The 25,071-nt window shown below is 38.0% G+C and overlaps 1 protein-coding gene and 1 pseudogene across 2 annotated transcripts in view; both read left to right on the plus strand.

The window, feature by feature from the left end:
* ARL15 (ADP ribosylation factor like GTPase 15) overlaps positions 1-23,852 on the plus strand; it is a 178,809-nt gene extending 154,957 nt beyond the window's left edge. Inside the window, exon 7 of one of the 2 annotated variants that reach the window (XR_010067354.1) lies at positions 22,953-23,034. Coding sequence is in view for 1 of the 2 variants with exons in the window: in XM_063295666.1 (XP_063151736.1) it covers positions 22,953-23,105 (153 nt within the window). In the remaining variant the exon portion in view is untranslated. Of the gene's footprint in view, positions 1-22,952 lie in introns of both variants that reach the window. The other variant, XM_063295666.1, reaches the window with a different exon arrangement.
* On the plus strand, positions 11,200-12,282 carry LOC134492494 (protein phosphatase 1 regulatory subunit 3B-like; annotated as a pseudogene).
* Positions 23,853-25,071: the final 1,219 nt, after the last annotated feature.

The raw sequence follows: 25,071 nt of genomic DNA on the forward strand, positions 1-25,071 counted from the left end.
CTTGCCAAGGTGTTAATACTTGAAGAGATTGCCAAGGTGTTAACTCTTCTCTTGCTAACTTAGTGCAGAAGTGAGGCTATGGCAGTTCTATAAATGTTTTGAGCAAACGTGCACCTCATTCAACCTCTGTCTGCTCTTGTCCCCATGTGTTAGGGACAAAAAACCTATTGTATTACAAGTAAAAATTGTGCATAAGGAAGAATTAAATACTAAATCTAACAGCTTTACCAGCATCAGTTATAAGCACTGTTTTAGCCTCTCTTCCTATATCTATTTTTTATATAGGATAGGGCTTAGCAGCCCATAGTCTTTGGGCTAATGCAGAGTTGGCTCCAACTCTTTCTTTTTAGAATAGATGTTGCTACCCCCTTTGGGTTTGGGTCCCTCCTTCCTTCAGCCCTGCTACCACACAGCCCACACTGAATTATTTCTACAGGAATGATGTCCCTGGCAGAAAAAAAGAACGCTTACCTATGCTAAGGAGCTCAAGATATTATATCCGGGATCTCCTCTCATTATCCTAACGTGCAGGGCAGTGGCTTGGCAGTGAAAGATAGGGATGGTTTCAGAGTCCCAAATGAGCTTCATTGTCAATTGGAGATTTTACAATAGAGATTCCTCGCTCTCATTCCAACATCTTAACCATCACAATACATCTCACTAAACTTACATCATTCTTACATCACTGCATATCATCTCATGACCACCCACTTAGGTTGTTGTAACAGCTACTGACCTTCAGAATAAAGGAAGGTCACCCTTTCTTCTGGTGGAACTTAGCTCTCTTGTTGCATGTTGGACTCTACACTCAATCCAAGTTGGATTATGCATCTGGGATACTTTCAGCAGTTTGCTTTTCCTGTTAAATATTTCTTTTCTCATAATTCAACAGAACCCCAAATTCCAGTAGCCCATTAAGTTGGGCTGTGCTTTTCGAAAGATAAATTAGGGCTTACCTCCTCATCTGCTGTATAAATGACATTAATATCCATCAATTTAGAGTATGGTTTTGTACAGATAATAGGACTAAAATTATCATCTGAATATCAGGAATTTACCTGTTCACATAACATTTCTGGCATGAATGCCCTTAGCCAAACCAGTATCTCTCAGCCCTCTTTTTCCTACCTCATTCCTATCGTATGCAGGTCATATTAGTATTGTCATACTTTACAAGTTATCTGTTAAGATTGCTGAATATTATATGTGAAGTTTAAAATGTTATTTTAAAAGCCCTCAAAAATTGCTAAGTATTTGACTTAGCTTTGACTGTTACTGCTGTAACAATATGATACTTATTTCAGATTGCAAAATCAGTGCTATTTGAACAGAACTTAGATCTTGAAATTGTCATCTTCCCTGTCTTGTCACTGTTCCTAACTTTTTGTAATTGGTGGTAGTATATTCTGAGAATAGAATCATGCTCCCACATAAACTGGTTGAATATACTGTAGGTCACTTTTTAAATGCTCAACAACTGTTGAAAACATGCTACGCAAAGAGGCTACAAACATTTGAGGAAGGACATCTTAAAAGATGCAAATAAGAAGAAAAGGAAGTTAATACTAGCTTATCAGATAAAGGCCTTCCAGCAAAACATATTTTAAAAATCCTTAAAGAACTTCTGAGTGTAAGTGGCAAGGTATATTCGTAATTGAGATTGTGGAGGAAAGAAAAGGAGTCTGTTTTCTTGGCGTATTGTAAAGAATTCAAGGAGTTGCTTTCACTTTGAGAATTGGATTCTGTTCTAGTTCATGGCTATTGAGAATTTTTTTATTATTTGCACTCCCATTTTCTTTCACCATTTGGAGCTCCATTTAATGAAGTATCACAACTATAAAGAAGTGTTTACTTCGCTCACTTTTGCTGCAGTTCTTTACTGTTCCTGAGCCATTTCTAGGAAATTGTATTGAGGTGTGAAATGGATAGCATTTGTATAATGTGTTTTTACTTTAATGAATGATTGTCTGGCAATTTTTTTAAAAAAGTAATTGTACTCAAATATTCTGTCTGAACCAATATGAGTTGCTATTAGTTTAACTGTGGTCATTGCATTATGGATTTAGCATGTGTTAACTAACCACACTTGGTACTAGCAGATGTAGGATGCCGAAGAGAAATACCCAAACTCAGGATTCATGAACATTAATAATAAACCATATTTATTTGTGTGTTTGTTTATAAGATTTGTATGGCTGCCCATCTGAAAACACAACTCTGGGTGGCTCATTTATTATTACCTTCAATAAGAGCTACTATGACTGAGATCCCATTGCACCTGAGTGTCTACACCCAGCAACATGGCATCTGAATCATCCCGCAAGTAAATTCTAAAAACCAATTTGATGTAGGATTGTTTGTGTCTTTCTTTCTCCCCTTCAAAATCAAGAGTACCACACCTACTTCCTTTGATTATCTGATAAAAAGCAATGGACATTGCACCAAATTCAATATTTTGCTGCTGGGCTTTAGCGATGCAGTTTTGGATGCTTGTGGGCAATTGTAATGTTCTTGATGATATAATGCAGCCATATTTCATACAAACTTTGGAATTTGTACAATAGTATTTGTGAGTGCAAAGCCCCCTATATTTTCATCATTTTTATAGAAACATAAATTAAAAATGCATTACTGTGGAGTTTCCTGTGGCTAAAGCAGAAATGCTTACTATCATACTTTAAAATTTATACATGCCTTTTCATGTACTGTATGTCACCAAGACAAAGTTGTACAAGAATATTCTACTTTCCTTAACAGGAGAAGGAACAGTTTCACAGTCCTGCCTACATTGAGTCTCCCATTGTATTAAATATTTGTTGGGTTACAGCATAATCTCATTCCACGAAATGCTTTAAATACCCAGCCTGAAAGGGGTTGTACAGTTTAATTAAACATTCATTATGTAAGTGAATTTTTGAAGGCACTGCTTTTAAAAAAGCAAAAAAAGAAAAACGCTGAGGGTGTGGTCATATTCTACCTTAAGGACATAGCCTTGTTTATGGTGGCAGATGAATAAAATGTTCTGCTTCTGCTCTTGGTGATAAATGGTTTAAATCAACTTGTTACTACTTATAACCTTTTTGAGAAGGTATCTAAGTGACAACTAGACAATGCTCCAGGCAGGAATGGGAAGATGGATAATAATTCCTTTTTTCATTATATATGAATCTAAAAGATTTAAGGTTCTAACATATGCCAGGAAAAAAAAAAGCATTACTTTGAATAGAGGCCATATATAAGAAATGGAGTTTGCTTACTATGCTTAATGCTTTACTTGATCAGGAGTACTGTTGGTGGCCCATCAGGAGTACTGTTGGTGGCCGTACATTCTTTAATGTACAGTGTTATGTAGTGTGTCAGAATTCTTTATTATGAAGATCTTCAGGTGTAACTCATTCTAGTTCGTTAATTAAAAAGAGATTTTAAGTTTACTACTATGTCTCTAGATTTTTTTTTTTCTTTGTCTCATGGAAGGAACAGAAGAACTGCTTAGTTTTAAGGACATATCAATAAAAGAGACTTTTTTTAAAATGAATATTGTGGTTCAATAATTTTGGACTAGCTACCCAAATAAAGATTTGTTTTCTTTGCAAGGAAACTTTAACTATGGTGTAAATGTCAAATTGGAAGTAGATCACAGTAAACCAAAACAAATCCAATTGCTTTGTTCATGTTTATGTTCATTATCTCGTTCCTGTACATTTCTCTGCTGACCCCAATGTATGCTAGCAGTCTAATCTTGATTTTATTATAATATTGTAATTGTTGGAATGATATCATATTTGTATTATTTGTATCTGTTTTTAACACACTTTTTAGTAAAAGCAACACAGAAGCAAGTATACTTTTCTCTTGGTTGAAGGAGATAAAATCAGTGGTTAGGAGCAGGATTTTTTTCCCCCTCTAATAGTCTTAGGGCTCTAGAGCAGTGTTTCTCAACCTTAGCAACTTTAAGATGTGTGGACTTCAACTCCCAGAATTCCCCATGGCTGGCTGAGGAATTCTGGAAGTTGAGGTCTACATGTCTTAAAGTGCTATGGTTGAGAAACACTGCCCTAGAGTGAGCTTCCTGAGTCCACTTGTTAAACCAAATGTTTGGAGAAGTAAAATCCATTCTGAAGCCTGTTTTGAAATGGCTTCCTTATGATTGATGGGATTTTAATTGCTTAATTAAGAAGAGATTGAAATTTTGGCTTTGTGGTAAACTGACTCAAGGTGGATTTTTAAAAATTCAAAGGAAGTACTGAGCCTAGGGCATTATCAACAACCAGAGATCAGTAGGGAAATAAAGTTGGGTGAGGACCTCAGAATGGAAGTAAGTAACACTAGTATGTAAAACTCACTTCAAAGGACTTTTTGCAGAATTGGGATTTATTACTATTATTATTGGAAACAGGGCAGTTGGGGAATAATGCTTTCCTACATCACAATCCAAATCCGACATGAGGTAGGAGCAGGGAGAGAAAGCTATATAGTCCTTCTTGGTACCACTGCTGCTCTGACATAAGGGTGCTCTTGATTTTGAAGTGGGGGAAGAAAGACACAAACAATCCTACATCATACTGGTTTTCGCCTTCAGTTGTCCTGCTGCTGTATTTAAACTTCTGAGTTTATACATGTTCTTCATGATGCCAGGGAACAATTAACATATGGTGAATGCTCTGAATGAATCTTACTGCAATTTTCTGTTTTTTTATTATTATTATTATGAGGGATATTGCTTGCTTGGTCAAGTATTCTGGTTTCTGGAACTATGGTCTGAGTTATCTGGGTGATGGATTGCAGAAATGAGATGGGTTGCATATCACAAGGTCTGGTAAACTGTGTTTGGCCAAAAGTAAAGGTCCAGAGAGGGGGGGGGGGAGAAATGAGTTATATCCCACTTTCATTCAGGAGTTAAAGACTTATATAGTATAAAGGGAAGTAAGGTTCTTGATGCAATAGGGTCTATTAAAGCAAATATTTGTAGCTCAGGGTTGAACTGTGGAGTCCTTGGTGCTCTCTGAGCCTTGCTGTTTTCTTTCAGACATTTCATTGCCAGACTAGGCAACATCTTCAGTGCAAAGAGGGAGTGGGCCTTGCTCTCAGTTTATATACTGTAGCTTGCCCTGCTTGTGTTGGTCGGGGTGTTGTTCTCTCCTTGGGAGTTCTTTGATTGGGCTGTTGTTTGCTGCTTGGTTGATTGCCTGAGTTAATAGTTCCTTGATTAGGGTGTATTGTGCTGTTTGATGGTTCATCTGGTATTAATCCTAGTGTTGATTTTTGCATATCTGGGTGTTGATTGCTGGCCAGGGAATGTACTGGTCTTTTGGCTTTTCTATTGTCTCTTTTGAATGGTATGTAAATGTTGTTTACCTCTATGTGTCTGTTGATGGCTGCTTCCAGGAAGCCTGGCACTCAGGCAAGATGTTGTCTAGTCTGGCAATGAAACGTCTGCAAGAAAACAGCAAGGCTTAGAGAGCACCAAGGACTCCACAGGGTCTATTAAACCTTTCAGTAGAAAATCAGAAAGCATGTTGGCTCATAGTCTTCATTGGCTATGCACTAATCCTCAAGTATGGAAAAAAACAAGATGAGCTCTTAGTATAAGAAAAGAAGTATTATGTAACAGATAATATGGAGATATTTGGTCAGAAGGAAGAGAAACAATAGAAAGAGAAGAGGGTTGCGTTGTTTTGAAAATGTCTACTTCTGCTCAGAAATCCAAGTGAGTCAGTTTGGCAATTCTGTAAAAAACATTTGAAGTGAAGAAAAAATAAAAGCAGTGGTATTTACAATCAGCTGCCCAACCAAGGAAGAGATATGAATTATATGAATTCCAGGAGCTGTTATAGCTCTTTCAAAGGGACATGAGCTTGAGAGGTAAGCAGTGGGGATGTTGAACTCAATGACTTTCTCCCCAACCATGTCCTTGATAGTACATATAATGTAATATTAGAGTATTGACCTAAGAGCGGGGAGACTTGAGTTCAAGCCTCCCTTTCATTCATGATACTCATGGGACACTTTGGGCCAGTCACTTGCTTCTCAGCTTAATCTACTACATGGAGATGCTATTGTCAGCGGGAAAAACCTCCCAGAAGAATTCCAATTCACAAGGTTCGATGATACAGAGAAAAGAGTTTATTTGTAACGTGTTTGCAAAGGCGGGTCCCTCCGTGCAAGAAGGAACCCTGAACAAAGTTAACACAAAACTTTTATACCCTATCTGTCCTCCCCCTCTCTGAGGGCTCAGCTCACAATCTTACTTCACAAGTATCCTTGATTGCTGGATTCTACATGTCAGCAGGATGTTCTTGCAGCACTTATCATACTTATCACCTACTTGTTTCAGGGTCTCATCCGATGCAAACATCTCCTTGCTGGCGCCAGCTATTCAACACCATCAGCCATTCATTCTTAACCTAATGACTGTATTTTAACACCCAGATCCTTCACCCACCTTCCTCCCCCTTTTCATGGTCCGATGGCATACTTCCCCTCTTCATGAGTTTGAGGCACATATAGGGGTCTTTTTGTCCTTACCTTGCCCCTCCCCTCACACTATGAAGCTTATGTAAGCAGGAGGAGAAGAACCTTAAGCAACCTGAAGGTGAAGTAGTATGTTAATACAATAGAGATGTGTCAGTAAGTGTCATCCAATTTCATAGCCTGCTTAAGGTATAATTATTTACCCAAACTTTAGTTTCGTACAATACATTTGAGCCTGACTGCTATAGAAGACTTTTTTTTAAAAATCCGTTCAATCGAGTTGGAGTCTTGGAGGCTGCCTGGAGAAGTCCTTGCAGTTTTCTTGGCAAAGTTTTTTAGAAGTGGTTTGCCATTGCCTCCTTCCCAGGGCTGAGAGAGAGTGACTGGTCCAAGGTCACCCAACTGGCTTTGTGCCTAAGGCAGGACTACAACTCACAGTCTCCCGGTTTCTAGTCTGATGCCTTAACCACTACACCAAACTGGCTCTCACTGAAGGCTACATTGTATGCTTTATTATTCTATTGCCAATATTTTATTGTTACTGCTATAAATATAAGAGATGATGATAACTTTCATGGTCTGGGTCTTTGTGTGGAAGTCTTCATGAGGAAAATGTTTCACAAAATCCATTTAGACTACCTCTGACATTTTTGTTGCTATGAATTTGGATTGGAATCAGCCGCCTTATTCTAGTATCCTCCAGATATTTGGGGACTACATTTTCCAAAGTTTTCAGTCATGTGGTTCATTCCAAAGTTTTCTGTTTCGATCAGGTTGTATTAAGGGCGGTTGCATGCTATTCTTTGTATGCTTAAAAGTTATTTAGTGGTCTGTATGTTAGTATGGTTAGAGATTGTGTTGTCACAGTTGTCCATTCTGTGTGACAGGATATGAAACCAGTCCTGGCAGAGTAAAATATACTTCATCCTTAATAGGTATTGCTCTTTCAAGACTGGCTATTAAATAAATTGCAGTGGCTGCTTTAGGCTGCAAATGCTGGAAGATGGGGAGTGCAGTCAAAGTGTTGGAATACAGAAATATGAGTGTCATGAGTAAGGATGGCGAGCAGGGGGCTCCCATCCAGGCTGTAAAGCGCATGCGTAGCACTGAGGAATTAGGTAGCCATTCCAAGAGACACAGATCGGGCCCGCCTTAACCTTTGGGGTTGATATGTCTGGGTTTTTCCCATGCTTCTTCAGTTTGTTAGGATTTTCCTGTTATGTAGCAGCAATAAAACACTAGAGACCTGTTCCTTGTCTCAGCGTGGTTCCTGGCTGTTAGGACAATGAGTAGTGTAAAATCGATGAGCAGCGTTAAAAGCTACTTCACTGTTCTTAGACATGATGCAATATGGTGTCCCCATCATCAGTGATCAGGTATGTTAAATTATATCAGCTTCCCCAGACATTAAATTGGAGGGAGTAGAGATACCTAGGAAATCCTTTACAAGCTGGAACATATATGCTAAAATAAATTCTGTAGATTCCTACATTGAGATTTCTTTTGTGGTTTACAATTACACTGACATAAACTGTACTTAGGAAACTGATTTCCAAAAGCTCTATGGAATCCATTTTGATTACTTTCTTGTGAGAGTTAGGAAACAAATCTCAATTTTTTTAATATAAATTTTTATGTTCTATTAATGCAATATTCACCTTGGAATATTTAATAAGGGATGCAAACCAAAAATACTTTGTCTTGGTCTTTGTGAAGTACGCCTTTATTCTTACTATCAGGTCAAACAGATTCATTTTGAGGAGAAAACTGTATAATACATACAATGCTATCCATACTATTCTATATCCTATATCCCACATAGGCCTCCTATATGCAAATTTTACCTCAGAGAAAAACCATGTTCATTTCTCAAATAATTGATCAGATTTTATCAGTTCCTACAGGTAATGCTGAACACAAAAGTCTTAAATGTTGAGACCTCAATTTAATTCCAGATAGTATTACAGGCTAATAATGCATTCCTGTGTGCATATTTCAAAGGTGTCAAGGTATCCTTTGAGAAAAAAATTAGAGGCTGCGGATGTAAAAGGATTATTTATATTGCAAAGAGAATCAATAGTTCATTTTTCAGAGAGTCTGCTTTGGTTTTCCTTGTGTGATATTACACCTTCCTCATTGTTTCTAGTTTAGCACTGTCAGGAGCACTCTGGTAAATAAATGATTCAGAGCCTACAATGTATTTTTTAATTCTTTAGATTGCCAAATAGGTCAACGTTTTGCATACAACTATTAAAATATTCCATTTTATCAAAAGCAAGTGTGCTTTTTCATAAGGGTACGTAGGTCTGAATCTCAACTTTTTAATATATATTTTTATAGCCACTAGAGCACCCTTTGTATAAACACACAAACAAACACGAAATGTTTGAGGATTGTAATCTCCAGAATTCCAACAGCATGGAATTGGCTCTCCCGGCACATACGGAAAGCACCAGATTGAAAGGGGCTCTATTAGAAGGTTGGTTTATAGTAGAAGAGTTAAGGGCATGGCAATCTTCCAAGTTCCCAGAGTGAGGTGAACACAGATGTTACCTGTCAAGATGCTCATAGCTTTAACAGATCTGTCACAAGGTCAGACAAATACAACTTCCCCATTACTTGGCTTGGCTCCATTTCTTAAATCTTCAATTAAGAACAGTGGAAGAGTTCATTCACAGTCATTGACCTCATGTATTTAGTTCTGCTGCTTAACTCTGATGTTTTAAAAAATTATGACATATATTGGGCCTTAAAACACAAAAGTAATATAACATAAGCCATATTGTGGGTAGTACTACTAATTTAAGGCTATTTTTACACTTGAATTGACAATAGGACTTGTACTTTTTAATAGTTTCTGGGTTGTAAATTTCAATTATTGTTAAAAATTGCACATAACTGATAATTTCCAAATTATTTGTTTAAAATTTGTGATTGAAGGAGGAAGAAAATAGAGATCTTGATATTGTATACTGCCTTCCTCCCCCACCCCCCAAAATCCACTATCATTGGAATAAATATGCAAACCATAACTGATACGATCTAGCTAACACAAAAATACTTATTTTTAATTTCAGTGTCACATATATGCTGTACTTCCAATGAACTTAACAGAAGTTTAAACTCCTCCATACTGATAATTTTAGGAAGCTGAAATATTTAGTAAATCATTATTTTTAAGAGAATTATAAATATATGTTTTGGGCTTTTTTCTTGTAAGTTTAAAAAAATAAAATCTAGATATAGACATGAACCTGAATAAAAACTGCAATTAATGAAGCACCTTTAAATGTATGATATAACTTTTATTACATTAATTAATGTAAGATGATAATACATAACTTACGATAAGTTACTTATAAAAGATGCGTTTGAGCAGGTGACTCTTGAGGAAGTAGACAGGGCTTTCTGTGCTGTCAGCTTGGCCACCTGTTTACTGGATTCTGGTCCCTCGTGAAAGCGGCCAGGGAGTTGACCCACAATTGGGTCCATGGTATAGCGTTGGTCTCTTCAATAGAGGGGGTGGTGCCCCCAGCCTTGAAAGAGGCAGTGTTGTACCCCCCCTTCAAGAGGCTGTGCTTGGACCCAACAGTCTTCCATAACCACTTCCATAACTATTGACCGGTACCAATCGAAGCGAATATTTGTAGCTCAGGGTTGAAATGTGGAGTCCTTGGTGCTTTCACCAAGACAGTTTTCTTGCAGATGTTTCATTGCCAGACTAGGCAACATCTTCAGTGCAAAGACTGTAACAGCCACATACCATTCAAAAGAGACAATAGAAAAACCAAAAGGCCAGTACACTCCCTGGCCAGCACCCAGATATGCAAAAATCAACACTAGGATTAACACCAGATGAACCATCAAACAGCACAATACACCTTAATCAAGGAACTATTAACTCTGGCAATCAACAAAGCAGCAAACAACAGCCCAATCAAAGAACTCCCAAGAAGAGAACAATACCCTGACCAAAACAAGCAGGGCAAGCCATGGTATATAAACTGAGAGCAAGGCCCACTCCCTCTTTGCACTGAAGATGTTGCCTAGTCTGGCAATGAAACATCTGCAAGAAAACAACAAGGTTCAGAGAGCACCAAGGGCTCCATACTAGTGACCAGTCTCCAACCTTCCTTTTTTGGGGAAGGTTGTTGAGAAGGTAGTTGGTCTGCAGCTCGTGAGAACCCTGGAGGGAATAGATTATCTAGACCTATTTCAGTCAGGTTTCAGGCTAGGATTTAATACTGAGACAAGCTTTGGTGGCATTTGTTGATGAAATGTGGCCGAGCCAGGATAGCAGTGCTGCATCCATCCTTGTGCTCCTTGATCTCTCTGCAGCTTTCAATACCATTGACCACAGTATCCTTCTGAGCTGGCTCAGTGGGTAGGGGGCACCATTTTATAGTGGTTCTCTTTCTTCCTCTGGGGGGGGGGGTTCCAGAAGGTGTTTGTTGGCAAGGGAGATCACCCCCTAGGCCCCACCTTTGCTGGGTGCTGCAGGGCTCTATTCTCTCGCTCCTCTTATACAACATCTATATGAAACCAAAAACAAGTGTTCTTCACAAGTACTGTAACGAGATTGGAGCTGCAACAAGAGCGGGATGACCCAGGAGGAATTGGTTTGCTAGGGCGGAGCAGATCATCTTTAGCAATTGCTGTACCGCTTGCTCCACATACAGTACAACTCTCAGAAGGCTCTAAAGGCTGCTTTGTGTGTGTGTGTGGGGGGGGGGGATCCAGAGACCTTGATGTGCGCTCTAGGCATCCTGAAATTTTCCAGGGGATGAATTTGGAATGGCTGCAGGATATGAAATTCTGGTGCACCTCTGTCTTCTGCCTCACAGCTTGAAACAGCTATCCAGTTCACTTCCCTTGCCCCTATGAGAATCCTGGACTCTTTTCCTCAAAAGCCCAGAATGGCAGTGGATGTAGCCGTGCAATTCTACCTGCGGGCACCCCCTTTGCAGAGAGAAAGCTTTGCCTACAAAATAGCCCCAAAGATCAAGAAGCCTTTGCAGCCCTGCATCCATGTCAACAGCAGCCCCATGCTGAACGAGCTGGGGGCAGAGGTCCAAGCTCTGCAGAGGAGCCAGGTGAAAAAAAGGGTTTCTTTTGCTGACAGCAGGGGCTTGGCTCTGACGGTGGTGAAAGTATTCTCAGAATTTGATGACCCGGTGGATATTCCCTTGAACATCATGGAACTGATAGACAACATTGTGGGCCTGACAACAGTGGATCGAGACAACTTTGTCTTGGATTTTGTACAGCCTTCTGCAGATTACTTGGACTTCCGGAATTGCTTCCAGGCAGACTGCATCTGTCTTGAGAACTGCATGTTGAAAGTTAAAGCTATTGTGGGTATCATGAAAGTCAGGAATCTTACATTTGAGAACGCCGTCAAGATTTGGATGACGTTTGATATTTGGAAAACCTTCACGGATTATCCGTGCCAGTACATGAAGGACACCTATGCTGATTCCAATAAGGATACATTCTCCTTTGATATTGGCTTGCCAGAGCCATGAAAGAAGCTTGCCAGAGCCGTGAAAGAAGCCCATGAAAGAAGTGAGCTTGCAGTGTGTTATGAATGTGATGGCAAAGTCTACTGGGATAGCCAAGTAGGGGTTGAATTACTGGATCATATGCTCTGAACTCAAATTGGGCCAAGAGATTTCGCAGCCTCAGGGTGAGCCTGATTCTGGAATTGCCTTTGATCTGTATGAAACCACTGAGGGAGGTCATCTGCTGGTTTGGGGTTCAGTATCCTTTGAGTCCAGGCTGGCCAGTTTAATCCTCTTGATGGATTACTAAAATCCAACCCAGTGGAGATGCAGTGGAGCCTTGGAAAACCTGTTGTTTGTTTGTTTGTTTATATGGCCACCCATCTCATATGCATGATTCTGGGCAGCTAACAGTTAAAAACTTAATAAAAACATCATAATAAAAAATTACCAAGTTTAAACAACAGAGATAATATAAAATAACAAAGTAGCCAAGAAACAGGCTCATCCACACTATCAGGGCCCCAGGCTTGATGGCAAAGGCAGGTTTTCAGTGCCTTCAAAAGGCCAGCAAAGTTGGGGCAAGACTAATCTGTGGGAGAATGATGTTCCAGAGCGCAGGCACCACAGCAGAAAAGGCTTTCTTCCTGGGCCCTGGCAGATGGCACTCACTTGTGAACGGGACCCGGAGCATTCCTCTCCTGCTGGAGCTAGGGATAGGTAGACACCACTGGGGAGAGACAGTTCCCTAAGTAACCCAGACCCAAGCCATGAAGGTCTTTAAAGGTAGCCACCAGCACCTTGAAGCATACTGGTAGCCATTGCAACTCACAGAACAGAGGTGTCATGTGCTGAGTGACCAGCACCCATAATTGCCTATGCTGCCACATTTTGTACCAGCTGAAGCTTCCGAATACTCTTCAGGGGCAGCCCCATGTAGAACCCATTGCAATAATCCAAGTGGGAGGGGACTAAGGTATGAGTAACCACAAGCAGGGCCTCCCAGTCCAGGAACAGGCACCACTGGCACACAACATGAAGATGTAAAGGCCGTCCTGGCCACAGCAGTCACCTGCTCTTTGAGGAGGAGCTGCGAGTCCAGGGGGATGCTCAAATTGCACACAGGATATGTCTGTGGCAATGCAACCCCCATTCAGAAGAAGAGATGGAACATCTCCAGAACCAAGGGGTCCTAAAATCCAAAGCCACTCAATTTTACTAGGGTGAACCAAAGCCTGTTGTTTCCCATCCAGCCCCCACCCCACCCCACCCCAGGCTCCAGACACTGAGATGGGACCTCCCTGGTGTTGTGACACCTTTTTTAAGACTTATGCATAAGTTCCTATGGAGACCCCAGGATTCTTTGGATTCTCTGTATTCTTTGCCCCTGTTTGCCCCTGTTTGCTCTTAGTGGGTCTGGTCTTCATATATGAGGAAGCGTGACCTGCAACCCTAAAAAAGATGTTGTAGAACCACTACCAAAAAATTCCCTTTTTTGAACAGGGAAAGGTGGTGGTAACTTGACTTAAAGCACTTTGTAGAAAGCAAAGCTCCATTTCAATTGGTTTTAAATTTAAATGAACAGACAGCATGAAATCGTCTTGGCTACCAGAATGAATTATCTTTTATAAAAAAAATGAGAATTGCAACCCTTCTACTTCCCAGTGGCTTTTCATACAAGGGTCTTATTGAAGAGGTTGGCCCTGGTACTACTCTGGTGGTACTGAGCCATAATCTGGTAATTTCCCAAATAGATTGCTGTAAGATTAGAACTACACAATAACAAGGAAGCATAAAATAATGCAGAATGAAACTGCCAGATTTATAACTAGTGTATCTAAGTCAAATTACAGGTAGTCCTCACTTAACCACAATTGGGACCGAAATTTCAGTTAAGTGAAGTGGCCATTAAGCGGGGACACTGTGAGGGAAATAAGTGTGAGGACCGGTCATAAGTCAGTTTGTCAGCACCATTGTAACTCCAAACCGTCACTAAACAAGTGGCCATTAAGCAAGGACTACCTGTATATTATACCAATTCTAAAGGAGCAGCATGGCTGCTTATTCTTTTCCAAGACCAATCTATTTTTTAATCTGTTACTACCAAGTCAAAACAGCACTTATTTGTCCAGACATTTCAAGTTCAGTTATGCTTATCAGACTGTTCTGTTCTTTTACTTTCCTTTTCAGCTGCTTCATTGTGAAAATTTTGCTATTTTTTGTTGGGTTCTTTTTCCTTATCCGTGCTTCTGTTTTTTCATGTAATCTGAGTCTTCAAAAAAGAAGGGCAGTTGAAAAATATTTCAAATAATAAATATAACAAGTAATGGAAAATATATATTTGTGTTTGCTATAAATATTGAGCTGTCTGCAATTGCCTATTGTGTGGCAGAACTTGTATATTGTTGTTCAGATTTAAATGTTCTATTACTAGTCTGCTGTGAGACAGTAATAAAAGCGTATTAACTTTCTGATCAGATTTTATGATCTTTCTCATTTGCTCTCTAGACAGTTTATTGTTCCACATTATTCTTTAATTTCTCCATTGTTAATAGGTTTTAGTATCGTCTCACGTTGACTCTGTGCCAAGCACAGTCCCCTGCTATCTTTTGAACATCTGTTCAGGCTATTAATAGTCTATACTATGATTTTTCAGACAATTGTGAATATGAAGCAGTTCTACAAACCTGCCTCATAATTTTTAGTCCTTAATATTAAGTAGGTAGCTCTCATAGAGAAAACACTGTGTTCTTTTATGTGGACCTGCCTCTGTTAAAAACCTTACCTAAGTCTGACTATCTTGCAAGAGATGGTCCGTGTTGTGATGGATTCTACACATGATCTATTGGTAGCCTGTATTTTCCTGGATCCTTCATATGCTTTCAGCTATCATCTTGGTTCTTTATACTGTCTGTAGATTCCTTTCATTGTTAATAGCAACAAAATCTACCTGCTGTCATAAACCTGCTTGAGATCATCTATGCTTGTACAGGAAACTACCAACAATACGAAGAAGGTTCATTCTGTGATTGTACTGTAGCAAAATAATTTCTTGCCCAGGGTAGCCTATTATTATTTCTGTTTTCCTCCTATCTCCGTGTGAAATCCCTTTTTTTTTCCTTTAATCGTTTTTTGGCTTGTATTTATGTTGCTTTGATCCTGATTCTGGTATAGATTATTTGTCGTGGCACTTTTTTTTCCCAAAGCAAATATTTGGTGGACTATTCTGATTTTGAAAGGCCACTATTTTATTGGTGTTCCACTGATCTTTATTTTTCAAGATGCTTTGAGTGGCTTTTGGAGAAAGAGTGTAACTGCTAAAAATAAGTAAGTCTCCACCCCTTCCTAACTATTTAGCTTAGCAATCACCATTTTCTCTCTCTTAGCTAATTGCTCATTCACATAGTACACTGATATACACGGTATCAGCTTCATGGTTGAGACCAAGTGTAATGCAGATTATATACCAAAGAAACAAAAGAACTGTTACATGATTAGAGCGTAAACAACCAGCAGTTCAGATTTCAGCTGGATTTGCAATTGGTATAGTCATATTGCTTCCTGCTCTGATCTGCATTGCCCCTACTAGGGAAGACAGGCAAGTATATGTGTTTATCTGTGTTTGTAAGAGTGACAACATAATGCATTGTTAAGAATTCTTGATTCTACTTTATTTCTAATAAAGAAAATTTCCCCCTCTTCATATTTGTTTAAAATGCCTACTATTTGAAGATTCTGGGAAATATCCCTAGGAATTCAGTTATTTATATATCTATTTACTCCTACAAGATTGCATTCTTCCCCCCCACTTCGTGTGTGTGTGTGTGTGTGTGTGTAAATAAGGAATGTTTTTGAATTAGATAGTTCTCTTTTATCCTTAAACCTTGACATCCTAGAAAAAAGACTTATTATTATTTGTTTTATTGGGAGGGAGGACTTTTCTCTCCAATTCATTGGGCTGCCATGGTGGACCAGGGGATGCCCTCAGATTGTTGAGTAGCAGAAGTCAGACCTTTCCCTCAATATCACTCTCAGATGCATAAAATTATTGGTAGATTAATTTTCCTCTTCCCCAACAATCTGTATGTAACTGATAGGAGGGAAACAGCAATACCGATCTGTATTGCTGTTTCCCTCCTATCAGTTACATACAGATTGCTGGTAACAGCAACCAGGGCGCAGGGGTATACTGGAAACAAGGGTGGAGCCGCACAGAATGCCATCATGAGAGCAACGGATTGGCCTGTCTTAGATCAAAGATATCCTTTGAGAGGGTCCCTATGCTCTTCACATAGTTCTTATGACTGAGAGCCTTTAGCTTTATTGCAAAAGTATTTCTTGGCTTCAGCCTCTGTCATATTCTGCCTTGTAATTCAATACATTTCCCCTCCTTTTAACCTTATGACAACTTAATTTAGATGCATCCCAACACTAACATACATTAAAATGAATTTATTTTCTCCCTCAACAAGTGTTTACAGCTGTAATACTAAAATAGGTCGGTTCTGTCCTTTATTAGACCCGGTTTATTCAAATTCTGTGTGGCTTCCATATTAACTGCATCCAACCCTGCCCCCCAAACTGAAAAAAAGGCAAATCATCATTGTTCAGAAACACAATGCTGATAGTTAAGATTTGTGAGGACTCATGGTCCCCTTTTATTTAACTAAGGTGATATAAAATAGCAGAGCAAGAACCAACTAGCACAGCAGAAAAAAGTTGATTTAAAAAATTAATACACCTTATCTTTTGCTTATATTGTGAATATTTGAATCTTAGGCAGAAATGAATGATTCCTCCCTGTTCTGTTAGTCTATGCATATTTGTGTTTTATTCCAGTGGTCCTTCCACGATAAGTTGGCAGCCATGTGACTACTAGGTTATGAAGTTAACTGTCACAGCAAAATGATAATATTTTGCAGCTAATACCTCCAGGATGTAATGGAGACTTGAGAATCTCTAATAGAATCAAACGTTACAGATGGTCAGGGTTTTAAGGGTGCATTAACTTTGCCTAATTGTTTGTCTTGCATTGACACAGTCTATAGATAGTGTGCTTGATGGACATTTTGGCTGATGTGACTCAAGAATAATGTTTCATTTTCCAAGATCCTCATTCCGACATGGGAGCCAGAATTCTTGCCACCTGTGTTCAACCATACACACTTAAGTTAAATTGTCAGTAATTATTGGAACAGCTCTGGCTCTTCTCCATCTTTCAGAAATTCATGAACTGCCATGCACATTCTTTAAGAATTATTGACAACTAACTATATTCATTTGGCCTTCAGCCAGGCTAGTTCTGATTTCTACACTTCTTCCCCTACCTTTTGAAATTATTGTTTTGGCAGCTGTTTCATCACAAGCTGTACTTCCTTGGTCAGACATCTGTGTGAACTGATACATATAAAGTACTGTAAAATGCAAAAGGATCTTCTGTATTGCTGACATCCCTCAACATATATTCACAGAGTTAAAGTGTATAGTCATGTTTTTGTAATCCTGTACATGAAACTGTGATTGGTCTTCCCTTTCAACTTGATAGGTTTCCTGAATTCATGGCCAGTCCTTGGAATGACAGTTTTTTGTCAACTGCAAGCATATTTGCATATTTGAGCAATCTCCAAATAATTTTATTAAGAATATAAGGACAATTTTATAGGCTAGAATATGCATATATATTTATTCATATATATTCAGGTAGTCCTCACTTACCAACCACAGTTGGGACCGGCAACTCTGTCGCTAAGGCCATGGTTGCTAAGCGAAACATCATGTGACCTCACAGGACTTACAACCCACTTCCCCCATTAAGTGAATCACTGGGTCATTAAGTGAGACATCACGTGACCGCGACTTGGGATTTCACTTCTGCATTCTCCATTAATTCTGCTTGTCAGAAGCTGGTTGTGAAGCTCGCAAATGGCAATCACATGACTTCGGGATGCTGCAATGGCCATAAATGTGAGGATTGGTCACAAAGCTGGTTTTTTTCAACCATCGTAACTTCAAACAAGGTGAAGTCACTAAACAAGGTGGTCAGTAAGTGAGGACTACCTGTAATGCTAATCTTTGCTGTGACCCTTCTGAAACAATGCATTTTGTACTCTGAAGCTGTGTTTCTTATTGGTAGCTTCTTTTAGATTCTTCCTAGTGTGGCACACAATCTATGGTATGAAGGACAAGATGAGGAGACCTTCATTCCATGAACATTTCTGCAGCTGCTTTTATTTTAAAGTAAAAGAGTATGCCTAGACTTTCTGGATAGGTGCTAATCATCTTGTAGCACAATATCAAGCATTTTGAGGTCCAGAATTCAAGTCTTCTCCAAGGCTTTAACTTTTTCAATCAGCTAACAAACATGTTCCATTATGTCCCACAAATCTTTGTTATTTTAGCTACAAACAGGAGTTTAAACAACAAAATGCCAGTCGTACACAGTTATTGGCAGTACTTTTATTTGTAGAATGCAATGCATTTTTACATGGCGCTTCTACACAGATATAGTAAGATAAGGGATTTTTGTAAGTTCTTCTTACCATATCATTTAAATACATGCTTTTATGATGGTTTAGAGAGGACCTTATTGTCCTTGACATGGAAATAGCAGCATAACCTAATTGTATGCAGCCTCCTTAGTTCCTGTATGGGGCATGACCACAATTGATGAGTTTCTCATTCAAGTAACCCTCGACCTCATAAAATTGGACTCATGCCTAAGCCCACCCTTTATAATGCCAGATTTTTTTCTCATTTTCTGTCTGTGCAGTTAACGTATATGTAGTTTTAAAATACTGTTTTAACAGAATCAATTTCATGGTGAATGCATCTAGTCAAACAAGCCATTTAAACAACATCTTACTCGTGTGTAGCAGACCATTTTACAATTACTTGATAGTTTTACAAGCCTGTGTTTCAGACAGGGTAATTAGTTGTCTCTGATATGTGAGGTTGGGAATTAAACTCATTAACTTCATTCAGTGATCAGAATATTTCTCAGCAAACTTTGTTCCATATTGGTGCCATTTTTAATGGCGCTCATATTTTAATATATTGTAGTTAGGATGCAAGAAAAGAAATAAATTAAGTTAATTATATATCAGGTTACAGTGGGCATTTCTGTCTAATATCTTTTATAATTCGAGTGCTGTTTAATAAAATTGGAGTTTTCTGTGATATTGCAACATAGCAGTATGGGCACTTGGTAAGATCATAATAGAACCTCCATTTTTCTGAATTCTGTGTATTCTATGAGTAAAAGGAACCAAATGGTTTTAATTAAATTGTCAAAGACACTCTTACCCCTGGGGTTGCATTTATATAGTTAAACTAAGTGCTGCTCTGCGCATCTTTGAATCAACTTTCATTGGACGTACAGTATTAGCTTGCACCTTAGCAACTACATTTCAAGGCCATATGAGTTGCTCCTAAAACATTGGCAGCCTTTGACCATGTTCTTGTTGCCTTCCATTCTCTTAATTTCCATTTAGAATGTTCCATTATACCTTTTGTGTTGCAACTGAGAGAACTAAGAAAATAACAGCATCTTTGGGGTAAAAGTAAATTGAGTTTGATAAGAAAATAACCATCTAAACTAAACAGGTGTCCCCCCTTTTATGCTCTTTTATTATGTTTTCAGTCTTAGCTTTAAAGCCATACGTAGGCCATACCTTGCCAATTGGATTTTAATTTTAATTTAATTCCATTTAAGTGGTCAAAGGTATTGATTTCCTCTTATCTCAGCAACTACAAATACTTATCTGATTAATGAAAGCACATATTTATAGTGATTTATGATCTTACATAACAGGAATGGTTGATGTTTGCCTTAAAGTTTTCTGTTGCAGAAATGCAAATTTTAGGTTTTTTTAATTCAGTGTGTTTTGTAGTACAGACAGCTGTTGACTAATATTCTAAAATCAGCTTCCATGTTTTGTTAACAGATTAGCTGCAGGATTTTTTTACATCCAAAAAACAAATTATACAGTATTCGTTCATTTTCTCTAAAATATACCAATCTTTTAATGCTCAGTTTGTACAAATTCTGCATGTTACTGTATATTGCTACACTATTTGGCAAATACAGATCTCATTTCATTAATATCATTCTGTCTCTGTGTTGTGTTTGCCAGCTTTCATTACATTAAGGTTCGGATTTTTAGTCAGCTAAGCATTAACTAGCTTTGTTATCAACTAAACTAACAGTATTTTTATGCTTCCACTCTGAATATTGTTGTCAGTTTGTATTTGCCAAAATGAGCCACTGTAATCAGTTTTGCTCAAAAGTATAGTCAGAGTTTTAACATCCATATCACATCTTCGTTTTCAGTATGCCAGATGTATATTTCATAATGCTATTAAGAAAATAGCATTATACAGCAATTCATATTCCTAGGGTAGTATAGATGACAAATTTTATGAAATCATTATCCTAACAAGGTTGCATTTTAATTATTACTAGTCAACCTGTGACCCACTGGGTCATTGTTTCAGAGATATTTCCTTACCTAAACAGAGAAACAGAATGACCTTGGACAGGCAAAAAAGCAGTGGGAACGGGAGCGACTTCCAACTTCCCGCCGGCTTCCCCATTGAGTTTCCTTGTGAGAAGCTGGCAAGGAGTGTCAGAAATCTTCCCTCCCTCCTTCCTTCCCTCTTTCTACCCTCCCTCCACCCCTTCCTTCCCTCTCTCCCTCAAAATCGAGCAATGAAATAAGTCCACATCTGAAGACAGCAAATGACTTAAGGAATTTCCATTAATTTCCCTTCCCAGCATCTGCAGACTAAGGCATCCTCACTTTGCTTAATGGGACGATTGACCCTGAGGCTTTATTTTTCCCTAAATGTTTAGATGAAGATAGGCACATAGTTTAAATTGTGGAGAAAGTGGATTCAACATACATTCTCCAGTCTAAAAAATATTGTACACTTCATTTTATAACAAATGTATGTACCTTTTAACTCTTCTTTCTGTGTGTCAATAAATTGTAGAAATATATTAAAGAGAAACTTAGTTCTAACAACATCATATACCATACTGCTATATAAAAGCAGTTCTTGAGACTCTCAATAGAATATGCATGTATGGTCAAGATAACTAATGAATTTATAGACCAGTAAACAACACTTCAGTGGAGTTCATTAGCCTTAATTTTAACAACCAGTGCCAATATTATTCCATTTTCTATCAGCCGCGTGATGTTAGGAACAAGTCATCACATCAGACTTTGAGATGATACTATACATCAGTGTTTCTCAGCCTTGGCAACTTTAAGATATGTGGACTTCAACTCCCAGAATGCTGGCTGGGGAATTCTGGGAGTTGAAGTCCACACATCTTAAAGTTGCCAAGGTTGCGACCCAAGCAAGTGATCTCAAAAAGCTAAGCAGATTTAAACCTGGTTAGTATGTGAATGGAAGACTTCCACAAAATTCCAGAGCTATAGGCTATACCAAGAAGTTGAGAACATATCCCAGAAAAAGGTAAAGGCAATCTACTTCCAAGAAAGCAACCTGGAGGACCACAGGAAGTCCCCAGAATTCAAGCTTAACTTGAAAACTTTACTTCTATATTCTGTGAATGGAATGGAGGAAGAAGACCATTTTATACTTTGTATTAGGCAGCAAAATTGTTGGTCTCCTTCTTCAGTCTTCATATTTCATATTTGTGTATAAAGTTTGGAAGGAAGTCAGCTTTGGTCGTACCAGCACCCCTCCTGAAATCTCCATGATTCTTACTTTATGGTGCCTTTCCTGACCTGGTGCTCCCAAGTTTAAATCCTATACCCATAATTCCCATAAATACTTGCCGGTCAATTCAGTTAAATGCTTGTTGAGTAATACTTGCCATTGCATACTGTATATTTACTCTTTAAAAACGCATGTTGAATTGGTTTTGATAGCTGTTTATATTTGATTTGGAATTTTTAGGATGTGTGGAATGGAGTGAATTAAATGAGTTCCAGTCTGCTGTCTGAGGGATGCTGACCTGGTCATTTTGTATCAAATCGCAAAGAATAAATTACAAAACTACCTTACTCACCAGTAATAATTCTGAATATTTCCTGTCATATGGCTTTTAATTGAATTTGATTTTTGTCTATTTCTTTAAAATTACTTTTGAGTTTGTAAATATAGCTTTATATTGTCTTCAATTGTGTAATTTGAACATACTTATTCATCCAAGGGACTAGATAATAGCATGTCTCTAATTTAGAAATTTATGCAAGCAGTTTGTACAAGCAAAAGGTATATCTTCATCCTACTAATAAAAGCTGCTATTTGATATGTTCTGCATATTTTATATGATTTGATCCGTTTCATTAATAGATGAAAATAATCTCACAACCCTTTCTATGCTTTAGTGCTAATGGAAAAGTAGCTTCCAGACAAGCTAGTTATCCATACAGGTAGTCCTCACTTAACAACCATTCATTTAGTGATGGTTCAGACTTACGATGGTGCTGAAAACACTGGCTTACAACCGGTCCTCACACTTACAACTGTCGCAGTGTCCCTGTAGTCACATGATCACGATTTGGGTGCTTGGCAACTGGTTCACATTTATGACTGTTGCGGTGTCCCGTGGTCACGTGATCACCATTTTCGACCTTCCCGGCTGACTTCTGGCAAGCAAAATCAATGAGGAAATGCATGATTTGCTTAATGACCGTATGGTTCACTTAACAACAGTGATTTGCTTAACAGCCACCACAAAAAAAGTCATAAAATCGGGTTGGATTAGCTTAATGACTGCTTCGATTAGCAACCAAAATTCCAGTCCCAATTGTGGTTGTTAAGTGAGGACTGCCTGTAACATAAACATTTGCAGAGCACAACATAAACTTCTTTTTAAGAGCAGTAGGAGATAACTCCCAAAATAAGCATCCAGCAATTTCTATTTTGAAAGATTAAATAGTGACCCAGCAAATATATAGAACTAATTTTTTTAAATGCTTCTTTTTTCTCCTTTTTAAATAGATCAAAAAGTATTTGGAACTTGAACCACTTGCACGAGGGAAACGTTGGATACTTAAACCCTGTTCCTTGGATGATATGGAATCAGTAAAAGACAGCTTTGGCTTCCTGATAAATTTACTAGAAGACAGAGATCTTGAGCCTTCAAGGATGTGAAGAAAACAAGGATGGTTCTCAGATAACATTGTACCTGTTTGTCTCACTTTCAGCTGAATTATGGTTTGGTATACAGAAGGTGTTAGCGGTTGCAATAAATATATTTTTGCATTAATCCCAGAAAGTCTGTTTATAAATTCTGTGAATCAGATTTATGATTATTTTCAGTAATGTTGCCTGTACTACTGAATGGGGAATTCCTCTTGTTTACCAACAAATCTGTTCACTGTATGCTAGTTTCCTGCATTGTCCTAGCCATAATGCAGAATTTTGCTGTTATGTGCAAAATTTAAATCCAGCTGTAAATGGAGATCCAAAGTTTCATGGAAATTATAGTCACTGAGAACCAGAGTACATTTTAAAACTATGGAAGGCATTTTGATGCAAAGAACAGCAGACTTTGTAAAGAATGCACCCCACCCCCCACTTTTTAACAATTACAAATTGATTTTTTTAAATAATGCAAACCATTAATTTAGCAGGAAGCGTGGCAAAAACAATGAAAATACCAGTATTTTATTAGGATTTGGAAGCCTCAAGTGCAAATTGCCTTTGTAAATTTAAGTTGATGATTGTGTAACATGATGATATGGAGGCTACCTTGTAGTTAAAAAAATATGAAACAAGAGCAATGTGCAAGTTTAAATAATCACAGGATGTATTATTCTTCATGACTAGTGTTATGCTAGAATTCCTAGCCCTTGGAATTATTAAAGAGAATTCAGTGTCTCTGAATTATATTCAAAAGCCTACTGTCTGTATTTTTTAAATACCCCTATTTTCAGGGGCTTAGATTTCTTTTAAATTTTATTCCAGACTGAATATTGTAAAAAAGCTTTTCATCTTGAAAATAGGGAAAAATTTTGTTGTTGTTGTTCATTATACATGACAACACTCCACTGAGTTCCAAGAATGTATCCATCTTCCAGGTTTGCTTATATTTGAAGAATGCTTCAAAATTTAAAGCTGCCTTGTTCATAATACAGCACTGAGTATTACTGCTCTTAAGTTGGATTTGTATGTTAGATGTAAGAATCCTTGATCAAGACTAGGGTGGAACAGGTCTAGGGGTCACTGCAACATTTGGGTTTGTTTCCTTGTTTTGGGCTTGATTTTTCTTTAATTTTAAAAGACAATTGCAGAAAGAAATCACTTGCAAAGAATGCCATTCTTTTTTTATAATTTATACCTGTACATTATTGGGTAGTAAAAATTGTGTGATTTATTCTATGAACCTTCTTTTTAAAAACATTTACCCCCAAAATCGTTGAATATAGGGGAAATACTTAGCCAGTTTTACTTTTGATTATTCCTGATGCCACATGTGTATAACTATATGTATATAACAGTAGTGGTGAGATTACAAAATGTAGAAATTAAAGTAGACCAAAAACTAAGTATTGTAATGCTGACTGATTTTTTGACATCACCACTTTTTCCATCTTGCAGTGCCAACTCTATTGTGATAGGTATTCTGAATTATACAAGTAGAGTAATGCTTGTGTGGAGGGCATGTGACAGGATACAGATTAAATAAGTCCCTTCAGTTCATATCCTATAACTCTAGACCCTCCACAAGAAACTAAGATCAGTTTATATGAACTATGATTATTTTCACTGACTCAAACGGCTCTTCATTTATATTGGCAAAAAAACTCTGTTTATATAAATATGGTTAAAATACATAAAGAGGAAACTATAACAGTAATTGGGCCCTACTGTATTTGTGACTTTAAGAGAATGCTACCACCAGCAGGTGAGAGTCAAACAAAACAATTTTGTCACCTCTAGTCATGGATTTACCCATAATCTAGTTAAAAACTGACAGAAGAAAGTTATCTAGGAGCAAAAAATAACTCTTTAGCCCATTTGTAATATCTGTTATAGACTAGAATTCTGTTCCTATCTATAATTAGGAGTGAGCAATGCATTCAGTGGGGTTTTCTTATGATTGACATATATACAG

This window comes from Candoia aspera, chromosome 2, assembly GCF_035149785.1.
Source record: "Candoia aspera isolate rCanAsp1 chromosome 2, rCanAsp1.hap2, whole genome shotgun sequence".
Lineage (NCBI taxonomy): Eukaryota > Metazoa > Chordata > Lepidosauria > Squamata > Boidae > Candoia > Candoia aspera.